The following is a 26579-nucleotide window of genomic DNA, read 5'->3' as shown; positions in this document are numbered from 1 at the left end:
TGAGACCACAACTGTGTTTGTTCCTCTTCTTTTTTGAGTTTGTGTTTTGTTGTGAAAACATAATATTTAACATCTCTGAGCAACAGTGACATTATGCTTTGCTGCAGGGCCGCCTCTCCCTAAACACAGAACACAAACTGTGCCCACGCACGCACAAATCGATGCATTTTGAGCAATTGATGCATGAACGATACCAAGTCAGTATGAGGCAAGAAAGCAATGAAAGCTGTAATTTGACACCACATGAGTCACTGCAGTGTTTGACAACAATCAACATCTGACCAATCACTGGTCAGAGGCTGCAGGTGAAGAGATGATGCCCGAGAGACATCACAACTCAGGAGCAACACAGAGGGAAAAACAACAAGAAAAAGCTCTTGCTTCACTTGAAGGTGGTAGTATGTTGTTGAAAAAAAGAAAAAGTAAAACTTGTCTGCATACATACACCTTAGAAAATTAAAAATTAAAAAAAATGTCAAATCCTACTTAGGGCCCTAATTTGGCCAAGGACAGCTCTTTGCTGAAGTTAGAGGGTGTTGGAAAAATTGACTGAACTCTATTATACACGGCTCTGGCTCAAGGACTGTCTGGACTTCTGAGAAGGCTGGTACAACAGGAGCTCCCACTCTGTTCACATTTCCAGACCCCATCATCACCACCACCACTTATCCTGATACATAACAACCATGTACAAGTGAAGTTATAATTAAAAAAAAAATCACAATTAAAGTGTTTGACAACCATAAAAACTTCAGAATCCTAATCTATGGGGTGGAGGTATAACAGTCTTAATGTAAGGACGATCACTGTGTCAGCAAGTATTTTCAGGGGTTTCTGTTCATTTACTGCTCTCTTTGTAAATAATTGATAATTACAATTAATGAATAAAAACTATAATAACTATATCATTTTCTATCTGACCATTGCAGTTGTCATTTTGTTTTAGTTGTTGTAATTGTTGTGTTAAAAATTAAAATAAACACCAACAATCATAAAAGTTGTGAGTGAGCCACCGAAACACACCTCACAGCATTGCTGAACGCATAAGTCCTGTGTGTGTTTGTGGATCCACCTTACTGATCATTAAAATGTTTAGTGCCTTTTCAAATGTGTTGCCATTGGCGTGTTTACAGTATATCATGCTAAAAGGTGAAAGGCCCACATGTCTTGTTTAAAGGCTATGATGTCAGACAAAAAATAAAATATGATCAGCGTCTGCACCAGTTTAGGGTTAGGTTATGTCAACTCTGATTAGTTATGTTATCTCTTATTAGTTATGTCATGCAGGTGAGTGATGTAATGCCCATTTTGCCTTTTCACCTCTTTACCTCTATGCTGATACTGTGAGTGACAGAAAATCCAATCTTTCAAAGTAAGTTATGTAAGTTATGTCATCATACCAAAGGTAATTTTGCTGTCTGTGTTTAATTAATGTTTCCTTGCACTGATGTTGCTGTGAAAAGTATTAAATCACTTTTAAAAGGAAAATAATTGTTGGTATGATGGGATTATATTCAACCTCTGGGGGGAAAATAAAATAAAATACACCAACTACCACTGATCCGGACACCAGGTGCGTTTGGGGCATGGATGTATTGGCTTGGGGCCCCTCGGGGCCTGAGGCCCTGCTTGCTGGTAGGCCTAGCTACTGCCTGCGGTGGAGCCGCAACTGTTATGCAACAACCGGCTCTCGGCTGTTTCCGTCGAGTCTCCTCGGTCTCACTCGTGCCTCCACCAACTCGCAGCCACATACGATCTTTGTGTATTACGTCAGACGGATGGGGGAGGGCGGGGCTTGGTGGGAGCGGGCAGCTTCTGATTGGCTGACAGGTCGAGCTGTGTGAAGCGGTATATAAGCGAGCGCAGCGGCGAGGGGCAGCTGGGGTTCGTCTGACACATGCTCGTCCGGAGCCGGAGAAAGAGCCGCAGACAAAGAGAAATGTCAGAGTGAGTCTCCGCTCCGGAAGAAAAGAGGACGAGGATTTAACTAATTATTGATCTGACGATAGCCTACGCAAGAGGAGGGCGCGCGACGCATCTGTGAGTAACCTTCATCCATTCATACAATGCGGCGCGTGCGTGCGTGTGGCGCATGTGGTGCGTTTACGACCGAGCTTCGTCATTAAAGCTGATGTAGGCTACATGGCTGCAGGTCTGAGTGTCCTCAGCTCACACTGAGGCGGTGTGAGCCATGCAGGTCAATGGGAGGCGGGTCCGGGCGGCCGGTGTGTGTGTGGTGGTCCCCGCTCAGACACACTGACGGTCTGGTTACACCTCCACTCACACACTGGGACGTCTCCGAGCGCTTCCTGCTAAATATAACTAATAAGCTCACTGGATAATCTGTTATTGATTCAATGTGGGGAATTAAAACTCAACTTAAAGTGCATTTAGTTCATCTAATGTCCTGCTGCAACAAACCCTGCCTGCTGTGCCTTTATTAATAGGCTACTTATTACCATGTCATAGTTTATAGCCTATGTTAATGGAGATATACCGTTCTAATATAAAGTAGGCTACTTATAGTTACTATTACGTGGGCTACAATATGGTAGGCTAATAATCACACAAATGCATACAGTTCACAAAACGTGACGATTAGCTAATAATGCAGGTTGATTCGTGACAATACAAACTGTTAAGACGTGATGAGGGATGTGTTTGTGGCTTCTGTGTGTGGCTCATGTGTGCTGCCTGAACTTCACTTTGACTAATCGAAAGTAAGACGTCACATCATGCAAAATAGCACAGATAGATATTTTAGTTCACCCTGTGCTGCATGTGAATATTGTCACTGATCATTGTAATGTTATTGAGGTGGAGCTGACTATCATGAACTACTGTGCCCTGGGCTACAGATGTATTACATATTTCACAATGTGATGTCAAATCTGAATCTCGTAGGCGTGAGGTTGATTTCAATGGAGGAAGCAGAGTTGTGTTTCCTCATAACTGTCCACAAACCTCAGATTTGTGTTTCAGCACTAAATGTTAAACAGTATTAACTAAGTGCAGAGGAAACGAGAAGACAACGACACCCCCCTCCCACCGTGTGTCTGTGTAATTGTCTGGTGACCACCAACTCATTCACACCTCTTTACATTTGTGAATGTGATTCAGCTGCTTCTTTGTTGTGCAAAAGCAGAATTTACTTTAGTTCAGTGGCTCCTTTTTGAACCCCTTTTTGCTTACAAATGAAGCCACAGACGCATCGTCCTCGTCCTCAACCAGGATGTCTCAGATCCAGATTGTAAATTTGTTCCATGAGTAAATGTCAAAGTCGGTAAAGCAGGTTAGACTGTTTTTAGTTTGCTTTCTCTTTACTCACCTCTGCCTTTGAGGAGAGGAACTGTGTGTCATGTTGTATGTAGGAGGCCAACAGGATGGAGGTAAAAGATCACAGGTCGCACCAAGAACCACAACAGCCCACTTCAGATTGATTTAATGACCAATCAGTGAACCAAAACAGCAGAGAAGGTGATGATTGTCCTTTTTAAACATCTTTATTATCCACACAGATGCTTTATTGTTACTTCCCTCTGGTGTATTGGGCTCGTGAGGAGCTATTTGTCTCCTCTGCACTTATGGCTGCAGCCTCCACACATTCCTGCAGGCTGCGTTCAGGCGTTCTTTAGGCAGATAATTAAAATCTTATTAGCCGCCTGGTCGGGGCAGATGGCATACGGGCCAAGCGGCAGCCACAGGGACGGTTTCAGGACGCCGTTTGCACAGGTGCCATATGGAGCGTTTCTCATGTGTTGGGGGCGTTTGTCCTCCTGGGTCAAAATGGACCTGCTCTGTTTGATTGTTTATAAAACAGTTACATTACATAATTTCAGACAAAGCTATTCCTTTTTTGCTTTTAGCTAGTTCTACAATACATGCAGAATACGTCAAGTTACAAGTAAAAACAAGAATAAAACAACAACGACATCAATGCAGTGTACTAAAATTATAAAGTAAGAATAGACTATAGGGCATATAGGGAATATACAAAAGGAAGCAGCAGATGAGTAAATATTGTTGAACAGGCAGCAGATGAAGAAAAGATGTGTGAATAGAGCAGCAGAAAAATAGATATGAAAATGATGTACAGTTAAGATGGGTCTCAAAATGAAGAGAATATACACAGGAAGGACCAGGTAGCAGAGATGAGTAATGGATGAGTCGATATAGCAAGCTATAAATAATTATGTAGGCCTACAATTTAAGGTGAGTGCTGATAAAGAAGAAAACAGGTGCGATACATTTGAATAAAACTCCCAGGATTCAGTAGCATAGTAGAATAGACGACACGCTGAGTTGGGGACGGTTTGAAACCTGTCAATCACAGTGCAAGTACATAGCGTGACACTGCGCCTCAGCGTCCGTCACTGAAAGTGCTGTATCATTGTTGTCATGCATGTTTATCAACACGTTAATGAGACGTGTCATGGTGACTACTTCAGGTCACGCAGGCAAGTTAGGGTCAATAAAACCTCTGCAGGTCCAATTAGACTCAGCTCCTATGAACAAGTAGATCGATGACAGATAAACTATCAGTGAATTAGGTCAAGAAAATATTTGAGCTGACAGTTTGAGGTGGAATCAAAAACAGGAAGAGCTGATGCTATCGGCCTGGTTTAACCTGACGTGCCGGGCTACAGCTCAGCCGTGAAGGTGCAGGAAGTTTACAGGCTTCACAAAATAATTAGAATATGTTTTCCCAACTTCCTCTCCTGGTTTCTTGAAACACACATTTTGTAGGAGCTTTAACCGTCTGGACATTTAGCAGTTTCTTAGTTTCTTCCTGGAGGTTTCTGCCGTTAGTTAAAGGGGCATTAGTCACTTTTTCTTGGCAAGATGGTTTGCATTTTTTTCCCCCTTTTTTCTTCTCTTTTCCCAAAAATGAAAGCAGACTGATTGTCCTGTCAGATCACTTCCTCAAAGTAGGCTAGTAGGGCTGCACGTAGTCATGCACAGTGTGTGTGTGTGTGCAAGTCCGTGTGTGTCTATGTGTGAGTTTGTGTGCTTTTGGCTATGAAACACATTCTGCTCCGGCCTCCGGGCCCAGTGCCAACCTCTGCACAGCACTTATGTAACTCCCTTTATCTCTCCCAGCTTCTCCCACTCTCTGGAGTCCCCTCATTCCTTCTCTCTCTCTCTCTCTCTCTCTCTCTCTCTCTCTCTCTCTCTCTCTCTCTCTCTCTCTCTCTCTCTCTCTCTCTCTCTCTCTCTCTCTCTCTCTCTCTCTCTTTCTTTTCTTTTTCTTTCTTTCCTTCAATTATTCACTCCAGGCTTCTTGATTTACTTTCTTCTTCTTCTTTTCTGTTTTGTCCTCTCCTGACCTCTCGCTATCCGTCTGTGTAAGCATGACGCTGCAGATTGTTAAGAGCAACCAAGGCTTGTCATTATGCAGTCTCCCCACCCCTCCGCCGCCGCCGCTGCTGCTCTGCAAGTGAGATCACAGTTGGCACCGTGGGCTCTGTGTATTGGGTTTCACACTTTTTCTGTGTGTCAGTCTGTAGACGGTCAGTGAGCTCGACCCCGCATTCAGCTGTTTAATCTGTGGGAGTGGAGACAGAGAGACGTTGTGTCACACCGGCATTCATGCACAGTGACTCTGGTTTTTAATGGTCAGCTCGTTCCCGACCCTGACCACAGAAAATCAATGAAAGTTGGCGTCAAATGTTGCGTCAAACTAAGAGTTCCTCATTAAAATCCTTGGTTATTAACATTGGTTAATCATGACAGTGGGTTAGGGTTAGGGGGTTAGCGTTCATTTATGAAGCATTCTTCCTACATTGATACTGATTAGTATGTCATTTATAGACACAGTTATCTATACTTAAGCTCACCTATTAATACTAGCCATTAGTACACGTTTGCATCATTGTTTTATCCATCATTCCTGATGTATGAAACAAATATAATTAAATCCATCATAGATCATTTTATTGTTTATTACATCTTAAATAGTATCAATGTTAAGATGAATGTTCTAAATGTCTAAGTTATTTTTAAGTGTTGCCATAAGCCTTTATATTTGTCTGCACTAATATTGAGAGTTTAAATTTAAACATTTGTGTCTTTTATTCAATGAAAAAACAAATCATAGAAAAACCATAATATACTAAAACTCACAGATTCACGTTGGAAGGAAGAAGTTAGAAGCAGCGACTAAGGTTTGATCCAGCTGCTGATGTTATACTCATACTCAAACAACATTTAAATTCATATCAGTGAGATTTAACTCCAGGAGAGGAGGTGCGCTTGTTTTTTTTTACACAGGCCCCCAGGCTGTTAACATCCTGTGATGAACTCGACAAACTGCGTCATGTGGTCATGGAAATGGATGGAAAAGGGGACTTTTTAACATTTCTGTCCTGCGTGTGTGTTTTTTGTGTCTTCCTCTTTCATCTCCATGAGTCACACAGAGTCTCACGTCTCAAGTGTGTTTCCGTGGTGATTGTTAATGTGTGTTAATGATTAAAAATTACAGCATTAATGATGACAACAACAATAGCAACAATGATGATGATAATAATAATAATGTTTTTTTTCTCTTCTCAGTCAAAATGGATCTTCATGACAAAGAAGAGGTTTTGCCTGTGGTGATAATTGGTAAGACACACGCACACACACACACACACACACACACACACACACACACACACACATGCATAGTTGCAATCTTGTGTTATCTGGCAACTGAAATAAAACGGAACATGACTGATTAAAGAAGAGGAGAGAGGACTTTTGTCCAGCTGTGTGAAAACATATGTAACAGAAGGGTCGTGATTACATCATTGCTTTTTGCCAAGTCATAGTAAGTCCTTCATGCACAGAAAGTGTTAAAAACACAAGCGTTAGCCACAGCAGGAAGTTATGAATGAAAGCCTGAGGCAGAGAGTGAAACACAAATGTTTGTGAGGCCTGTGCGTGTGTGTGTGTTGCTGCTGCTGTACGGCTGCTAATCAGGTCAGTAGCTCAGCAGGGGACTGAGGACAGAGGTCAGTGGACACACCACCACCACCAAATGTCCTTCTTCAATGTTAAACTGAGATTAACATTATTTTATAGACACAGTTACATTTGATGTACATTTTTTATCTGTTGTTGTAAAGCATTCAGGTGATACCATGAAAAGTAAAAGTTGCTCTGCTGAGTCATTGTCTTGTCATGCAGGTAAATATGCAGCTTGTCGAGTCATGCTGAGGTGTGCTTTGACTGTGTGTGTGTGTGCGTGTGTGTGTGTGTGTCCTGACCTTACCTGAACGAGCTTCAAAACTTCATAGCAACTCATCTGCTGCTGTATAATTTCGATAATAAATATGATATATAAAAATGCATTTTTAAAACAGGTAATAAGAGCTGTTACCACAGTAACCAGGTACAGAGACACACAATATTCGCAACAACAACACTCTCTCACTCTCTTTCTCTTTTTCCGTCTCTCTGTGTCTCCCAGGTAACGGCCCCTCAGGGATCTGTCTGTCCTACCTGTTGTCAGGTTACACCCCCTACCTGTCACCTGAGGCATCGCACCCCAATCCCCTGCTGCAGAGCAAGTTGGGAGAGCAGCCTCACCTTTCTCTGTTGGAGCAGGTAAAACACACGCACGAATGCACGCACGCACACACACACGCACACACACGCAGAGAAATGCAGAGAAAGAATTTCACTGTACTAGCTGTATATGTGACAAATAAAGTACCTTTACCTTTACCTTTACACAAACAGAACCTCACTGTGTCTTTTGCTTTTCTCTCTGCAGGACCTGGAGTATCTGTGCGAGGGGCTCGAGGGCCGGTCGTCCAATCCCGTGGCCGTGCTCTTTGATTCTCTGCTGCTGCCCGACAGTGACTTCGGTCTGGACCACACGTCGCCGCTGGAGTGGAGATACGAGCCTGAACGGGCCGTCCCCCACCTGGTGCTGGGGAAGGGTCCACCTGGAGGAGCCTGGCATGTATGTAGCTTGAATTACCCATTCTGTACTAATTATTGATTATTTATAAAAAATATAATAAAAATTAAAAAAAAGCAAGAGGTCTGACAAACAGTGAGTTCATGTGCACTAAAAGTGGATAGGAATCTTTATATTTGTTGTATGTTTGTATTTTTTACACTTGACTTGAGTGATATGGTCTACATATTGTGTTGTTGGTAATAGCATCGTGAAAGTATTAAATATTTTATTTGTAGTGTTAACAGACTTGCTGAAAACAATAGCACAACAGGCGCTTGTTTTTTCTGCATGAATATGAAAATGTGCTCAGCAGATATTTTTCTAATGTGTGCAAATAAGCTTTGTTTCCCTTTGTCAGCTGCTTATTTGCACACATCATCATAATGTCTGCTGAGCAAATTTGCTCTGCCACGTGACACCAGGTGAACGTGACTGTAGCTTTGACTCTGTGTGAACAAGCAGAAGAAGGTTTCATGTCCTTTTGTTCCCTCCCAGGCCATGGAGGGCTCCATGCTCACCCTGAGTCTGGCCAACTGGATGGAGTTGCCGGGACTCAAACTGAAGGACTGGATGAGAGAAAAACGCAGGTTTGTCCAACTTGAAACCACCTGATGTAGTTTCCCAGTGTACAGATGTTAGTCCTCAGCTTTTACAACAATAATTCACTTTTTTCTAAGTAAAACATAAATAAAACATCATCAATGATGTTACCTTTATTACTGTTACATAAATACATCCTCTGGAAATATGAAAAACAGCATACAAAGTTTTAATGTACTATTACATGTACATATTTATTTAAATATCTATATCATGATTTTCCATATGGTATAAGATGTTGTAACCAAGCATGTGATAAATTCAATTATATTTGATTTATGTATGCAAATGTATTAAAGCAGCATGCATATCAGTTAGATATATATGTCAATATGTAAAGTTGTTGCAGTTTCTCATATGGTTCATCTATAAATTGTACATATGGACTTTTATTTTCTTTTATATATTAAATGTAATGTATCCGCATCTGTTACATAAGCGTGTGGGTCTGTCTCCTGTGAGTCATACAGGATGATGGTTCTCTCTCTTTACAGGATGATCAGACATAAACAGGGAAGTGTTGTATAAATAAATAGGAGCCACAGATCACAGGCTGTGTTCGTCGCTCTCTCTCTCTCCTAAATTTGTTTTTCAAATGTCTCCGGCTGAACAACACTGGATTTACATGAAATAACTAACAGCTGATAAACTTAGAAAGAATCAGATCTTCACCTCCTCTGTTAACTTACTGGCACTAACACACTTGGTTTTTTTATGCTTACTTGTTATCCTCTTTGCCTTGTTATGTAAACACAGTTCCGGTGTTGTCAAAGTCAGTTTTATTGTCATTTCTGTTACATGTACAGGACAAACAAACAGACCAAGATTGCAAAGCACTGGCATTTTCTGTTCAACCCAGTGTGTAACATTAAAAAAGTAGGAAAACTATTCAGAATATATGAACATATAGAAATAAAAAATATATAGAACAATAATGTAAGGTTCAACCTGGGCAGGAAGGTCAAAAAAGGGCTTTAAAAAGTAAAGTAGGGGCGGTGTGTGGCGCAGTGGTTAAAGCGGCTGCCCCATGTAGAGGCTGCGGTCCTCAACGCAGGCGTCCCCGGTTCGAATCCCGCGTCCGGCAGACCTTTCCTGCATGTCATTCCCCCTTTCCTGTCTATCTCACTGTGCTGTCAAATAAAGGCAAAAAAGCCTAAAAATATACTTTTAAAAATAGTAAAGTAAATGTATTTAGAGTAACTTAAAGCTGGTTGGTATGTGTGTGTCTGTGTGTGTTTTGTATTAACGTTTATTTTCATGTTTGTCTCAGAAACGTCCGTAATGACCGCGCCACACCAGCGGAGATCGCCTCCTACTACCAGCACTATGTCTCCCAGATGTCCCTGGAGCAGAGCTTTGCCTGCAAAACCACCGTCACCTCGGTAACCAGGCAGTACGGCAACCAGGAGGGGTCGCCGTCCTACTGGAGAGTGACGGGACTGCAGCGGCGAGAGGGGGAGGAGCTGGGAGGTACAGAGAGCTGAAGTTCTTCTGGTTCATGTTGTAGCCTGTTGTTTAAAAAGAGTGACATCTATAACCACCCTCCTCTTCCTCCTCTCATCCTCTTCCTCCTCCCGTTAGACGGCTCCTCCGTCTCCGAGGAGGTGCCTTTCTCCCTGTTGGCTCAAAACGTGGTGTTGGCGACGGGGACCCACGACATCCCGGCCCGGCTCGGCGTGGAGGGCGAGTCCCTGCCCTTCGTCTGCCACTCCTTCTGGGAGCTGGAGGCCGCCATCTCCCGAGGGGAGCTGGACCAATCCTCGGACCCGGTGCTCGTGGTGGGGGCGGGGCTAACGGCGGCCGACGCTGTACTGGCCGCCCACCATCTTAACACACCCGTCTACCACGCCTTCAGGCGCTCGGTCACTGACCCGGGCCTCATCTTCAACCAGCTGCCCAAACTGCTCTACCCAGAGTACCACAAGGTGAGGAGAGGTGTTGATCAATCGATTGGTTGATTCCTAGAAAGTAAATCTATTGAAACCATCAGTTATTATTAGATAATAAAACATTTTGATTACATGAGATCAATCAATAATGAAAATAATTGCATGATTATATTAATGATTGGTAGTTGATTTCCTGCTTCCTGATCAATCAAAAATTCATATGAACTTTTTTTTTCTGCTTAGAGCTAGTTAGAGCTAACCTCTATTCCTGACCTTTGACCTCCAGGTTCACCAGATGATGACGCAGCAGCAGCACCAGCCGAGCCCTCCGCTACAGGACCACGCCCAGAACCACCGCTCCACCCCCTCCTCTCCCTCCTCCCTCCCCCCGTCTCCCTCCTCCTACCCCGGCTACCTGAGCTTCCCCCGTCACAGGGTCGTGGAGTTCAGACCCGACCGAAAGTGCGTCCTGGAGTCGGACTCGGGCCAGCGGACCGTGGTCCAGGTCTCCAAGGCCCTGGTCCTCATTGGTGCACATCCCAACCTTTCCTTTCTGGAAGACAACGGGCGTCCGCTCAGCATCAACCCCAAAGAGCCAATCACGTGCCGACGAAACCCAATCGAGGTGGACCCGTTCACCAACAGCGTGGTCGCAGCAGACGGGCCGGGCTTGTACGCCATGGGGCCTTTAGTGGGCGAGAACTTTGTGAGGTTCCTGAAGGGAGGGGCGCTGGCGATTGCTAGCGACCTCGCCAAGAGACAGAGAGAGGAAGTGGGGCGAGGAGAAGGGGTCGTGGCCACAGACAGACTAATGGACAAATGGGTGGACCGAGAGGTGACCAAACAGAGAGCAGCAGAGCTTCTAATCGGGGACTCGTAGCAGGTTTTCTGGGACTGAGAGTTGAAGCGGACTGAAGCAAACCGGCCTACTCTTATCAGAGGTGAAACTGGAACTGATGCAAACAAAAGCCAATGGTCACATTTCCCAGAATTCACAGTGCAGGGAAACCAAATGTGCTGCTGAGCAGGAAATAGCCAACACATGGACTCTGCAGCTACTGGTTCTGATGGGTCTGGTATCTTCTTAGATCTACTGTAGCAAAAAACAGGTGGCAGAGCTGAGGCCTCACGCGTGAAGGCCTGAAGCATCTGGAGAAGCTGCTGCGCTGGTACAGAAGTGAACGTTAGTCAGATGTGAGTCAGAGAGGGAAATTAAAACACTAAAAAGATGTTGAAACATGTTTGAAACATGTTTAAAACATGGCGCTCCATCATGAATCCATCCCTGTAGGCAGAAGCTGTAACTTCAGCCGACCAAAACTGAACACCAATGTCAGTTTAACATAGAATAAACTGGCAACGCCATCTTAACCTATAAAATACCACCATTAAAAATCCAGTCTAAACATCACAATGTTGATTTAACATTTAGTTTTGATGATGATCTGGTTTTCATTTCCAACCAAATTATTGTACTAGGTGTTACAATCCCCAATGATTCAACTACTTTTATTCAGTATTTTCAGTGTACAAACATACAAATACAACTTAACTTCAACAAGTTATTTAAAGTGACTAATGTAAGAAATTTTGTGAACTGATAAGCTTTTATCCTGGCTGTTTCTCTGGTTAATATAACACACAATTTAGAGAAAATATCACTTGAACTTTACTTTGGGCAAAAAGACTTAGGCCAGATTAATAAACTGGTACTGTTTTATCAGTAGTGACTATTTTTTAATATGAATATGTGTCTCCTCATATTTAGGAGTAATTTTTAGGAGTAACTCATTTACGGAATTAAAGATGTTTTAATTTACCATTTGTAAATGACCTCTCCAGCCCGCCTGCAGTACCTTCATGGCCCACACTTTGGAGATCACTGTATCAAGTGATCATATTCTGTGCTTCGATTTTGTCTGCGCATGTCAAGAATGGCCGCCATATACTTATGTTGCAGTGACTTTCAGAAAAGAGTGTTTGAACATCTCTCTGACATTACACTGATGTCTGCCTGCTGGGATGAGTTGTTTCACTGAGAGGACTCTTATAGTTTTTAAGCGACTAGTTAACATGCTCAGCTTCCAGTGTGAATATCCTGCAGTGGATTTCTCTATTGGCTTAAATCACATGGTTAATTCACCAGTGACCAACTATTATAAGCTTCCCTAGACTTTTTTAACTGTATGAGTTGAAACAAAGAAAGATGGAGGAGAAGAAATGGGAGTAGAGTGAGTGAAGCTCACTAACTTCCAGACTCACTCTGTCTTTAAATGTCCAATTGAGACAATTATCATGTTTCCACAGTTGTCTTTTTCTGTTCAATTTTGCAACACTACAAAGCTAATGTCACCAAAACGACTCGGTTCTACATGAGGTTCTGCTTCTGTCTTTATATTATTTTCCACATGGTTGTTTGTATGTTATGGATTTGCTCTTCTGTGACTCCTTGGTGCTCCATTTTTCTATGTTGGCGTGATCTGTCATGTAACACGCAACTCAACCTACCTGACATCACTGTAAAGTTTTGATGATTATGAAAAGATTTTATACTTATACTTAACAAAGCAAAAGACAAAAAAATATAAATCTATTTTTTCTAATTCTCACTGGAAATGTTTAATTTGCAGCTGTTGAAACATCAGCATATGGCTTCACTGTGAACATTAACATCAAATAACATAATAACAATAACATTGAGTAAATTATACTGTAGATAACCAGCACTGTTTTTTAAAGCCTATTGCCATTATTTTAGAATTAATAGGTGTTATTTCCTCACAAATCTACCAATATTACCACTAATAGTAATAATATAAATTCTGCTTTAATGCTGAGAAAAAATAACATAGTGCAAATTTAAATCAGGATGATTTTAGCTGTCATTTACTCTGCAAACTTCAAGATGAACTTTAAAAAACAACAACAACCAAAAACATTTTCATCACAATCTGAAATTTTACACTAAATTATCACATGTTTCTGATTAATATTTATCCCACAGTAAATAAAGGGTTAATGTCCTTCATCTTCAGATTAGATGCTTGCTGCGAATATTCAGCTGTGAAGCAAGAAGAGACAATAATGAAGTAAAATTTCTGAGTTGATACATGTTAAGAAAAAAAAACTAAGATCAATTGCATCCACAGACAGTTTTACCTATTTATATATATATTATTTACATCGAATTTATATTTCTAACAACTTAAAAATTCAGATAAATCAAAGTAAGAAAGGTGGAAATGGTTTGCACATTAATTCAGATTCACATTAATTTTCAAATTAATGTCAGTTATCTGCAAAAAAAATGATGAGGTCAGGGGAAAACTTTAAGTGACTGCATTTACAGCTCCTAGTATATTTCATCTAAAGGTAAGAAAATTATGTTTGGTTTAAACATTTTATTGTTATTATTGTCAACAAATCCCATGAAAGAAACAACTCTTCTTATTTCCATCTCCAGCCTGGTAAGGACATGAATCCTTAAAAGGATATTGTTCATAGGGAACAATTTTCAGTGACAGATTAATACACACATGTGGTGTTCTAGTGTGTATTTCCAGCAGCAGGATTGTGTGTTACAAGAGTGTGTGGGATGGAGGTAAAATAAACAACAGTGTATGTTGGATGTGATGAGGGAACATGTCGTCCAAAGCAGAGCTGTTTATCACTGATGTGTTTTAACAGAGAAACACAATATACCAGCCATAGACAAACAGACGACATCTGTTTATTTTTGGTTGTGGTCTTTTATTGGGATTTGTGACAGTAAAAAAAATATACAGGCCATCACAGTCCTTAAATGTGGTGGCACTTTTTATAGTCTTAATATTAAATTCAGGCTGGATCTGCAGGTTTGAGTCAGTTCAGGTTTAATGTCCCCTTATTATAAATCCTTCAAACATGTGATAAACAATCATGTTCACATTAAGTTCTGAATTACAAACACAAAAGTAAAAAAAAAAGAAGAATATATTATATTAAATACTCAACTATAGCATTGTAAGGTATAAACACAGCTATAGAGTTTTACATTGCAGATTAATCTGATGATCATTTTATCAATAAATGAATCAGCTCTTTCGTTTATTCAGTGACCAAGGGAATTTTAAAGCTCCTTATTGTTTATTTTGTCCAACCAACAGTCCAGAGCCAAATTAGGATATTCAGTTTGATATCACACCAGATAATACGTTACATTTTTGTGTAAAAATTAAAAATCTGTTGCTGTTATAATTGATTGTTTCAGTTCAGATGCTCGCAAAGTTGAGTTGTAATGATTGTGTCACATGTATTAATTTAACGGTAAATGCTTTAGCCTTATTAAGATTTGACCTGGTGACACTTTGGCCAAAATACTAATAGTGAACTGTGACCTACAGGAGCCAGCGGTGCCTTATCACTGATAATCCACAGCAGAACCCTTCATATCAAGTCTATGTGTTATAGGTTTGAATGTCTCTTTTGTTACAAAGTGAAAATCATGTTCGGTCTTTTTTTTTTTTTTTTATTTTTTTTTTTTTACAGCTTATTGGCAGACATTTTCATCTTGTTTGTATGAATGGTCTCATTCATGTATCAACACTATTTTTTGTGTATCCAGGTTTTCAAAGTCCACTTTTCTATTGCTTTCTATTAAAAGACATGTTCTCCTGCCAACATGTTTTGTAGTGTCATTTTTTTAAACATAGTTAACGCATACGTAAATCTTTGCACACCAAATGGGCTCTATGCACAGCTCCTTTGTTTCCTGTCTTACATTATTGGACAAACGGATTAATCCAGGTGTGTCTGACCATTGTAACTAGTCAGATACACCTGGATTAATCAATTCGTCCAATAATGTAAGACAGGAAATAAAAGAGCTGGTTTAAATTCAGGAAGTAGTGGAGCTGTGCATAGAGCCCATTGTGTCTTAAGTTAAAGGTATTTCAATCCACAGAAGGAACAATGCATTTGAGCACAGACGAATTTCAAATGTCTGAAAATAATCAACCATTTGTTTGGTTTAAGGAACAGAGACTGACATTTGAAAACCAGGTCAAGAGCAACGTTGAACCATAACCCCTGACCTGCAGGATAAAGAGTTAGAACAGAAGAAGAAGAAAAACATGGTATTTTTCATGACCAACCACACACTGTACTATTTTTCAGTATAATTTATGTTTTAGAAACTTGTGTAGCATTGAAGATTAGAACAACTTGATTGAGATTGCATTGATAATCGGGTATTTACAATCAACAGTGTAAGGTCAAAATGAGATCCAGGCCTTTTTAATTAAATAATTCCAAATAGTGAATTACTACTATATGAATAAAACTGCTTTGACATTGCTCATCCTGACATTGCACTAGAATGTGTTGTTGATGAAACAAAACCCATTTTACCCACAGGGTTTCTAACTGATACTGTTTCTACATATACTGACTTGTTGGCCGGTGCATATTCTCATTTGTCCAGGTCATAGTATACCTCCTTTGAAAGACTGACTTGTTGATTCACCCTCTCTCTCTATTAGTTCTTCTGGCTGAATTTGTTCCCAATTCTGATACTGAAGTAACCAAGAGAGGTATTTTTAAATCAAACAAAAATATGATTTATTGATGCACTTGTAATGCCTTTGTTGCCCACCAGTGGGCCCCAGAGCACAGGTTGGGAACTACTTATTGAAAATTCAATCTCAGTGGGTTTGCATAAATAACCCGTTTTAAATTACGGTATACAATATTTGAACACACAGCACCTTTTATATTACCATCACAACCAAAACCAGTATCATCATCAACACAATACAGACAATCAACATCACTGATCGCTTCTGAGTCGACAGAGTTGCTGGCAAAATCTTCAGAGAGATTATTTTTCCATTGTTGAAATATGGAAACATCTTTCCACTGAATCCTTACAAATGCCTTTTCAATCCGAAGAATCCTGACTTTGTTTGGACGGGAGAAAACTGAGTATTCACCATCCCAGAATTTTAGCAGCCACAGACCAGACTTTATGTCTCTCTTTCTATGAGAGGACCCTCTGGCCACCCAATAACCAGTAGGCATTAGTTGTGTCTCCTACATCAACGTCCCAGCTGTGAATCCCTGAATCAAAGCCCTCTGAGCCCAGGACACAGCGGTAGTAATTAATCCTTCTTTTCAGGGTGCTTCTGTCTCTTTCCATATCACACACTGGTCAGATCCTCAGACAGGATGAGCAGAGTTTGGGTCCAGAACCACAGGACTGTAGGAAACCAAGTCCTTCATCTTGTTCCAGATGTTGAAGGCCAGGTTGCCCAGATGTTTGGCCACATCTACCAGAGCTCCTGAGCCCAGCTGTGGATCATCCAGCAGGGGGCGCTGCTGGACTCTTTCCACTGTAGCCTTGTAGTTGTTGAGGAACGAGATGTCTTCAGCTCTCAGCTCGTCCTCTGTGGCTCTGACTGTGTGAGACAGAGCTGCTATCTCTCTGCTCAGAGCCTCAGTCTTCTCCTTCATCACCCGACTCTTCTGCTGCTCTTCCTCCCTCAGAGCTTTGATCCTGGCCTCCTCTTCCTCCTCTAGAAACTCTAGAAACCTTGATCTGTCTCTCTGTGTGTTGGACCTGGACCTTGATGTGTTTGGCTGTTTCATCAAAGTTTCCTTTAACTTGTTCAAACACCCTCAGTTTCTTCTGCACAGCGGTTTTGGTACTCATCATTGTGTTGTGTAGTTTAACTCAGTTACACAGGCACCAGATGATCCTGGAGCTCATTCTTATGCTCCTCTGCTAATTCATCAATGGGTCTGAATCTGTGGTTGTTCTGAGTTTTTGAATCTCGACAGGCGATGCTGGCTGTTCATCGTCCAGACAGAGTCTGAATCTCTCAAAGTGCAGACTGCAAAGAGACTCTGATCCTGCTGAAGTTCTCTTATACGTCTCTCCCTTAAGAAGGCCTCACACAAGTTCTTCAGTGCCAAGTTGCGAGGAGGGCGTCTTGTTCTAAGTATTTTCTTACAAATTGGACATTCACACCTTTGCTTCCACCACCACCAGCTTCTTATACAGCCTTTGCAGAAGCTGTGGTTACATAATGGGACAACAGGATCTTCAAAGATTTCATGGCAGATTGGACAAGAGAGCTCCTCCTCTGGTCTGAAAGCCATTTTCTCACAAAACACAGGTGAGAACTCACCAGACAAGACATTCACACAGTCAGTTTGGTCAAAGTTGCTTTCCTTTATTGTTGTTTAACTTACTTGATGTTTACAGCTGTGCCATGTTAAAGATCCTGTCTTCCCATTGTTCTGTTGGTTTGGGCCATTCCGGTAGTTTCTCTCCCTGCTCAGGACAGGTTGTGGATTATGGTGGAAGAAAAACAGCGTTTTCTTTCCTGGTTCACATAAGGCCAATGAGAGACTAGGAGGAGCAACGTCAGATCATTTCTAATCAAACATTAACTACAGTAGGTCTGTGTTTCGTTCTGGTCCTTCATCTCAGTCAAATACAGGCTCTCAAATCCTTCTAATAATACCATTTATTCTTTGAGGCGTATAGGTCCAGGTGGCTGGAGCATCAGACATGTACAACTGTTTCACAATTACATCTCCTCACCCTTTACCTACAGAAAATCCACACAGGAACAGAAAGAACACTAAGAACCCCACTCAGAAAGGTACAACCCCCGCCAGCTAAGCTTTGATTGGAAAACAAATACCTAAAAGCATCTAAAACCTAAATCCATTGGTTAACTATGTACTATCTTTTTTTCTTTGGTTAGTTTAAACAAAATACAACCTCTACTTTACTAAAACACATACAAATCTAATACCTTAGCTAAAACCTAAAATCAAATCGATTAGTTAGCTTGAACACCTAAAACCTTGGGTTAGTTAAACACAAGATAATCATTTCCATTTTCTGGTTGATAGAAGGTGTGGTTCCTGGTCTCAGGTATATTTACTGGGAAAATCAACAGCTGACTTGACACATATTAAGCAGTCTCTGTAGCTGATTCATGCTTATGTACAGTGGACACACATACACATGACAGGAAGTCAAGTTTTCCTGTGTCAGTTAGTACCTCTGGTCAGCAGGTGTCGCTGTTAATTTACATAAAACCCAGCACTGCGAGTTGAGTCTGCCTGGTCCTTGAGTGTCCAGTCCAGTGTTGAGACTCCTGACACACACCTGTGGCCATCCAAAGTGTAAAGAGGTAGGAGACACCTTAAAGAGCCAATATGTCGAGTCGTATCACATCTCATATCACAATAACCTCAAAAATTACAGCAGAAATTACAGCTGCATATCACACTACATTTAGTGATGATGATAAATGATAAATAAAGGTATTCTATTCTATTCTATTCTATTCTATTCTATTATTCCATTCATCAAATCACTGACTGGACCAGATCTCAGTTTTGAAAATAACAACAAGTGAACAATAACAAGATTTGTTATTTCATTGTAGCGATATTATTTCATATTCAGACACTTCACACTTTATTCTTCATTCAGACACTGATGCTCTAACCCACTCTGGTGTTTAGGGTGGGTAAGATGGAAGTGGTCCCGTGACTCAACAAAACACACGTGCCCAAACACACACATACACCCCTGTGCCATGCCGGTTGCTGTGGTAACGGGACCAGTAGGAAGTCTGCTGTTCCTGTGACTCAGCTTGTTGCCTAGTGAATCAGTAAAATACACTGTGACGCACGCTAAGTGCGAACAGCTTTGTGTTTATTATCAGCTGGTTTTCTGTATGATATGAACAGTGGGTGTCTGATAACGTGGAATTCAGTTACAACTGCATGTTATCATTATGGCTCATGTAAATGTGGTTTCCTGTCACTGCCCGTTGTGCTTTCCATAGTTACACATAGCTAGAATAAAGGAGAAGCCAGCAGAGTCATACATGAGCCCACTCAGGATTAATCATTAATAAGCAGCATTGACACTTTAATGTTTATAATGCATTATGCATTATAATGCATTATAACATAATTTTAATGTACAGCATATTTAACTTATAATTAGCCTACCATTTTGCCATATTGCCCACATATTCATCTGTTAACACACCAGTATCAAATGTCTTGTATCTGCATTTAACTCCATAATAATGCATTATCAGTTCATGTGTTAATACTGTGTGGTGTTTATAATCTGTTCCAAACAGAAATTCCTCACATCCCAAAGTTTTACTTGGTTCTCTCTGATGTTGGGATATCAACAATGAATGAATGTTGTATGTGGGCAACTCTTTTTCTGGTGTAACATGGCCCCTGAGGGCAAACACAGGTCACACAGGCTCCCTGAGCAGCCAGCGTCAACAGCTCCAGCTGAACACTGACAGTGGGCAGTGGCAGCTGACAATTTACCTGCCTACTGATGACCTAGTTTGGCTCAAATGCTGGAGAAATGTGGAAAAATGCAGCACAGACTTACTCTCCAAAGTTTGAGGTCATCACAGCAAAAAAGGGGTGTAAAGTTACATGCAAATTATTCTGCTTTTTTTTTTTTTTTTTCCTAATTACATTATTTTCTTGTGGTTTTGTGGCAGATGTTTCTTGGCCCTGTGCTGTTACTGTACCCCCCCCCCCTTTTCCCCTTTAATATAGCTACAATAGGCCCATGCTTTTCATATTCTATATTTGCATACCGTAAGATAATTTTGTTTAGGCTATTCAAAATCACATATGCATTGGTTTGTGTGCCTATTCACATGCCACACCTTTTATTTTATTGTTTGTAAATGGTTTCGGTTCAATGGCTCAAAAAAAAAAAGTGCATGATGATCTCATGTGTATTTCTTTAATCCTGCAGTTGTTTTTTTGATGAAGCATTGTAACACCACTGAGAGGATCAGTATGTTACTGAATTCCCTGAGTGAATTGCCAGCTGTTTACTTTCACTCCGGTCCCCTTCCTCTTGTCACCTCTCCACAGTAAAGTCTAAGTAGTTTCTTCCATTTGGTCGAACTCCTTTACTTTGCTCTGTGTAGCTCCGCCCCACCGGACCGCCGCGTCTTCACTCACACACTCACACTCACACTCACACACACACACACACACACACACACACACACACACACACACACACACACACACACACACACACACACACACACACACACACACACATACACACACACACACACACACACAGCGTGAAGTTCACCGAAGTCAGCACCAACAGGAAACAAAACCACAAATAAAATAAAAGCCTTAATTAGGCTAGGTCTTTTTAAAATATAAACATTTACTACATCATTTACGTTTTTTGTCAGTGTCATTGTCTTCTTCTTCTTCTAGTATGGATCTGAACAAAGGTTATTTTGTGATGATTTTGTTGTTTGTTATGTGGTCAAAAACTCAACGTCCAATCAAAAAGCAGACACACTGTCATTTATCTATTTTCTGTTGTGAGTCTGACCTTTATATATATATTTTTTATCAATACAGTTATTACCATCTTGTTTATGTTTTACCTTATTTAATTAATTTTAACTTAACTAGGTTGACAAGCTACACCATTACACAACATGATGCATCATGCATTAACCACAGCCTGCCAAATACTAGGCCTACACAACACACGCACACACAGTCATACTGAACTCTGAGCTAAAACTACATTTTTACATTTTCTTGAAATGTTGCTTTTTATTGGCATCCAAACTTTACAAAATAGTATCTATCTATCTATCTATCTATCTATCTATCTATCTATCTATCTATCTATCTATCTATCTATCTATCTATCTATCTATCTGATGGTTAAAGAAATAGGTCAATAAATAAATAAATAAATAAATAACATTGTAAAACTGCACAACATGTGGTTTTGAAGGGTGGGCTGAAGGCTTTTATTGTGAAGCTCCCGGCCGGATGTGCGTGTGGTCAGAGCGGCTGGCTTGGGAGCGGCGCTCGGGGAGACGCTCATTCACTTCAGGTCAGGACTCCCACCGGAGTAACCGGAGGGAAGGGAAGCGGCTCTGTCGGCGAAACTCACCGGAAAACACCGCCAAATCTGTCGGATCCACTCCTGGGAAACACCGACCGGAGCATCCACAACATCCAAGCCGGAGCAGCACCGATTTATTTCGGCGGACTTAATTAATCGCGGGCTCTCTCTCAGTCTCTCTCTGTGTGTGTGTGTGGACGTGTGTGTGGCTCTCCTCTCCAAACGAAAACACTCGCTCACTCTCAGTCACAGGTTGCTAACGGAGTTGACGCTAACCCAGCTAGCCGAGTTAGCTCCCTCCCAGCGGTTAGCGCTGTTTTCCCTTCGCCCGCCGCCGGGACCAGACGCAACCAGCAGGACTGAAGTTAAAATAACAAAAAAAAAAAAAAAAAAAACCTGTCAGGCTTCATTTTCCAGACGGTCTGCTCCGCGGCTCGGCGGTTCAGTCATGATGTGGTGGTTTTGCGGACGTTTATCAAGTTGGCCGGCCGGGAGCATCGGCTGACTGGAGACTCTCCGCGTCGACCTGGATTTTGCGCCGGTGTGTTTTTTCCTCCTCGTTTTCCCTCGGTGCGGCTTCAGCTTTGCCTCTTTCTCTCGTTTTAAAGGTGGACTTTGCCCTCGGGGTGTTGCAACTGCCCCCCACCCCCTACCTCCATATTAAATAAAGAGCCTCTATTGATTCCTCTGTTGGGAGTATCGGAGAAGTTGGCTTGGATTTTCTGTTTTTTTTTTCTTCTTTTTTCCCGGAGGGGGGTGGAGGTAAAAAGTTTGCGTGTTGGGAAGTCGAGGAGGATTTTTCCGAGCTTGTGGAAAAATGGATGCGGGTATAGAGAAGGAATGCAGCGCCTTGGGAGGGCTCTTCCAGCTCATCATGAACGACATGAAGGTAAAAAAAAATCACTTCTTAACAACTTTTCTATCTCCTTCACACATTTCTCCCTCTCTTTATTGCTTTTACTTAGACGTTGATTTACCTGCAGGGTATAAAAGTTATTGATTTCCAAAATATTGAAGACACAAGAGTGTTTATTTACCCCACACATGGAAATGTGGTTGGTTCAGTAGCATTGTAGCATACAAGGTAGAAAAACTGTAAATATAGAAATATAAAACTATCTAAAACAAACATAAAAAACAAATAGAGAGAGAGAGAGACACTCTGTACGTGTTTCTTATTATTATTCCTATTTTTTATGTCTTTTTCGCCTCCATAACTGTCTGTATTTTACCTTCTCATGTGCAAATCACACACTTTTAATAAAAGATTTAAATGAAACCTAGTGAAGTGAATCAAAATGAAGAGGAAGAGGAGGAGGCCTGATTGGTTGCTCAATTCATTCTCTATGGAGATTTTCCTGCATTGCTTCACTTAATGTTTGCACTTCCTCAAAATATAATATCCACATTTTCATTTCCTCCAGACCAACTGCAACTGGTTCGTTGGGTGGTTTGATTTGTCAGTGGTTACTCATCGTTTTAGTCATTTTCTGGTAAAACACTCTCAGATGTTTCGGCGTGATGGTTGTCTTTGTCACATAATCTTTTAAAAACTGTCGAGTGTTTTAAGATTTTTGTCCAGTTGGGTGAATTAAAGAAGTAGTTGGGATACATCATTTTGAGCTTTGGGAAATTATAGTGGGCACTTGTAACTGTTTCATGATATTTTAAGGACAAGATGATGATTCACTTAATCTTGAGAATTAGATTTATAGATATTGAAGATGATTATTAGTTGCAGTCTGATTTTCTTCGTTTTATTATGGCAGCCATAACCTCATACGTCTTAGACTGGTTGAGTCATAAAGCACTAGAAAGCTGAAAATAATGCATTAAAAGCGGGTGAAAAAACCCCACAGACGCAGAAAGTGAATGAGTTTAAGATGCTTAAAACCCCTGAAATATAGATTATTAAAGGCTGGATGTTGAGCAACTGGATATGATGAGTGGTGGTGATGTTGATTGGGTAATGAATGAGCAGAGGTTAAAGCTGGAAGTGGGCCATGTGAGAGGGTAAGAGGGCTGGATGGGGGTGGATTTTGCCAGCTGTGTGCTCTTTGATGTTTGCTAAGCAGGGCTGCCCTTTGCTGCATGTCTGTGTTTCACTGCTCTCAGATGTTCGTCGTTATCAGCCTCTGTTTTCAAGTCGATCCTCAACGCAAAGGCTCTGCTGCCAAAGGAGATGTTGCTCTGCTACAGAAGCCTCGTCAGCACGACCACAGGGCTGATTTGACTGTTTTCCGCTAATGTATGAGCAGCTATATATGCACATACTGGACTGGGAGTAATAACAACCTGCAGGACAGTTGAGTCAGACTAAACTAATACTGGACAATGAAGGTGATTCTCACCTTTTGTACTGTGTTTTTCTTTCATCCTTTGTACTAAGCATTTTTATATACTCAACTGCAATTGAGGTTAATTGTTTGGGTTTTAGTGTTATGTTGTTTTTTGGTTATATATCTTTTATTTCTTGGGTTGAGGACCAATCCCACCACTGTAATGATGCTAACAACTCAGGATCCAGTCTCAGAGCAGAGAGTAGCCTACCTCTCTACAGTGAGTCATGTGGCAGGCTTCATGTGGTTAGATAGGGACAATAGTAAAAAAAAAAAAAAGATGCAATAGTGCTGTTAATTGAATGTTTATGTTTTTAGTGGCATGTAATGAACACCATTTCCCAGCAGACGCAGACCTGTGAGCTAAACATGAGTCCACGAGTGATTCATAGGTTTGAGGTTAGCTCAGTCTGATCGGACTTGGAGGAGTTTCTTGATGGGAGTTGTAGTTTTTTCCCCCTACAGCTCCCATCACAAAGTAAACATTACAACTTTCTACACTGATGATGATGATCCGCCTCAGAATATGGAAAGCGATCCACAAGAACATGCCTTATTTTTCCCCCCCCCATTGATTCGCTGTGTGGAAAGTTGCATACCCCGCATTACTGTCAGGATGACACAAAAACAGATGCTGTGATACTCGTGCAGCGACGTATGTGAAACTACTACAGTAGTAGTTCTGTTTTTCCACACGGTGTCAGATTCACATTTTTTCAGGTTTTATAAGTCTCTAAGCTGTTGCCAGAGAATGAGGCTGCACTCGTTGCATGGCCTCATGTTATTAGACGTAATGTGAAAGCTTTATGGTGGGATTGTCAGTATTGCAGCAAACTCTCTTCTCCATAGGTACTGGCTCTCCATAAACTATTAACCTGCTGAAAGTCACCTGCACATGCAGGAAGCGTGTTTGTGTAAGACGATTAGGAAGGGGAGTACGAAAATATCGACATAATATGGCTATATTATATGACGTGATACTCAGAACAGCATTTGTTTGTAACATTTTGTGTTTTGCTATAAGATATCACCTTGCTGACAGTATCTTGATAAATATATCATATCGTCACCGCCCTTTGGGACACCTATCGTATCACCAGATTCTTGCCAATAAACAGCCATATCATTAGCACAATCAAGAGCTATGGCTATGCTAATGGTAGGGCAAATATCTGGTGTTTTTGCTTGGTACTCGGTAAAATGATTTCTTGATTATCAAAATAGTTGGCAGATATTGTTTCAGAATGATTTTAGAAACTAGGCAGAGCGATCCATTACAAATGTATGAGGTGGTCAATGGGACATAGTGTTTAAGATGTACTGTACTGCAGTGAGTTACAGTATGTGATGTGATGGGAGTGGATGAAGACCTGCAGAAAGACCCTGAACAGCTGTTGGTGAGAGCTCATTTGATCTGGCTCTTGAACTGCAGGAGTTGCTTTTAGTTGTGCATTAACATGTTCTGGCATCGTATCCAAGATGCACATTTGATGATGACTCAGTCAGGAATGTCGGCCGTTCAGATGAATCACAGAGCCCATAGTTTCCTGCTGCGTGCACCAGCACCTCTGCCTTCTTTGTGTTTTTGAACAATAGATACTACAATTTCGGACCGAGACCCTTTGAGTTTTAGCTGGACCCTGACTCAGACGGACCGTCCTCTGACAGGAGGGTCGCCACCATGCTGTTGTGAGAGAGTGCGAATCACCTGAGAGGCCACAGGTTGGATCTCAGCAGGAGCAGGGATGTGAGGAAAATGAGGTCGTTCCCATTTCATTCTGAACGTAAAGCGTTTTAGTGTGATGGAACTCGCAGACATCCTGTTGTGAGAGCAGACGAGTCACTTCTGCTGTCAGATAATCGGGAACAGAGATGGTCGTGGTGTGTGTGTGTGTGTGTGCTATTGATTCAGAGCTTGTGGCATCATACCCTGGTATTTTACCAACATGGCACAGAACCAACGGGAACACTACTGCCATCTGCCCCCCACCCACACACACACACATACGCACGCACGCACACACGCACTTGCACAGAGAAGTCATGTCTAATTAAGTAGAGAGTTTCTGTTCAGATAAATCTCTCCTTAGGGCATCATAACACGCCTGTGAAGAGCTCACACTGAACCAGTCAGCAGACACCAAGGCACAGAGACTTGCTGCAGATTATAGGTCATTTTGTGAATTAGCCACGGAGCCATTTAAAGCAAAAGTAGAAAATTGTACCATTGTTGAGACATGAATAGAAGCACGATGAGTTGAAACTCGATTGTCAAGGCTCAAATACTGTACTTAGTCATTCGTCTGCCTTCAACACACATCTATGTAGATGCAGAATTTTACAGTGAGCTTGTCTTTGAGCTTTTTAGTGGATTCAATCGTGGCACCGTGGGACAAAAATTAAAGAATGGCGTTACAAGTAGCAAAGGAAGTGGATTCATAACATCTGACTGTCGCCTATCTCAACAGTCAGGGAGGGGCCACACAGTTCAGCTTCAGATCCAAGCAGACTCATAACACCTAAATTTAGCAGTAGAGTAGTTTTTACACACAGTATGATGAACCTTTACTCCAAAATTAGTAGGTTTAAACAGTTTTTTTTAAAGTAGGGGTACACAATACATGCTAGAAATAGGTAATTACCTTTTTTTTTTTACCACAAGAAAGAGCGAGCTGCCAGAGTTGGAGCTCTAAGATGCATTGGTTGGTGATTGTGTGTTTTTAACACTTATTTTTGGACTACCAGAAATAAAGTTGAATGCAAATTGATTGATTGTACCTTACGTTTTTGTTGATATCATGATAATATCATTGTCGTGACAAGTTTTGCCCAAAATAATTGTGAAGTGGAAATCTGATGTC

The 26579-nt window shown here is 41.2% G+C and overlaps 3 protein-coding genes across 4 annotated transcripts in view; all 3 read left to right on the top strand.

Moving 5' to 3' along the window:
* The first annotated feature begins 1890 nt into the window (after positions 1-1890).
* Positions 1891-15069, top strand: osgn1 (oxidative stress induced growth inhibitor 1). The gene is made up of 8 exons (XM_083971782.1): positions 1891-2040; positions 6553-6603; positions 7451-7587; positions 7757-7948; positions 8444-8535; positions 9819-10018; positions 10130-10473; positions 10724-15069. Exons 2-8 carry the CDS (start codon positions 6558-6560, stop codon positions 11315-11317), a joined length of 1605 nt encoding a protein of 534 aa, XP_083827908.1. The 5' UTR covers positions 1891-2040; positions 6553-6557; the 3' UTR covers positions 11318-15069.
* Positions 15070-16392: 1323 nt separating this feature from the next.
* ddx27 (DEAD (Asp-Glu-Ala-Asp) box polypeptide 27) overlaps positions 16393-26579 on the top strand; it is a 99642-nt gene continuing 89455 nt past the window's right edge. The window contains exon 1 of the mRNA XM_083971777.1: positions 16393-16398. The gene's annotated coding sequence lies outside the window, so the exon portion shown is untranslated. The remainder of the gene's footprint in view (positions 16399-26579) is intronic.
* Positions 20703-26579, top strand: part of mtss1 (MTSS I-BAR domain containing 1) — a 66150-nt gene continuing 60273 nt past the window's right edge. For both annotated transcript variants that reach the window (XM_083971780.1, XM_083971779.1), the window contains exon 1: positions 20703-22268. In XM_083971780.1, the coding sequence (XP_083827906.1) occupies positions 22197-22268 (72 nt within the window). In that variant the 5' untranslated portion in view covers positions 20703-22196. The remainder of the gene's footprint in view (positions 22269-26579) is intronic.

The sequence above is a fragment of the Trachurus trachurus genome, assembly GCF_905171665.1.
Source record: "Trachurus trachurus genome assembly, chromosome: 5".
In the NCBI taxonomy this organism is placed as follows: domain Eukaryota; kingdom Metazoa; phylum Chordata; class Actinopteri; order Carangiformes; family Carangidae; genus Trachurus; species Trachurus trachurus.
Note: the sequence above shows the minus strand (reverse complement) of the source record. Positions and strands in the feature narration are given on the sequence as shown.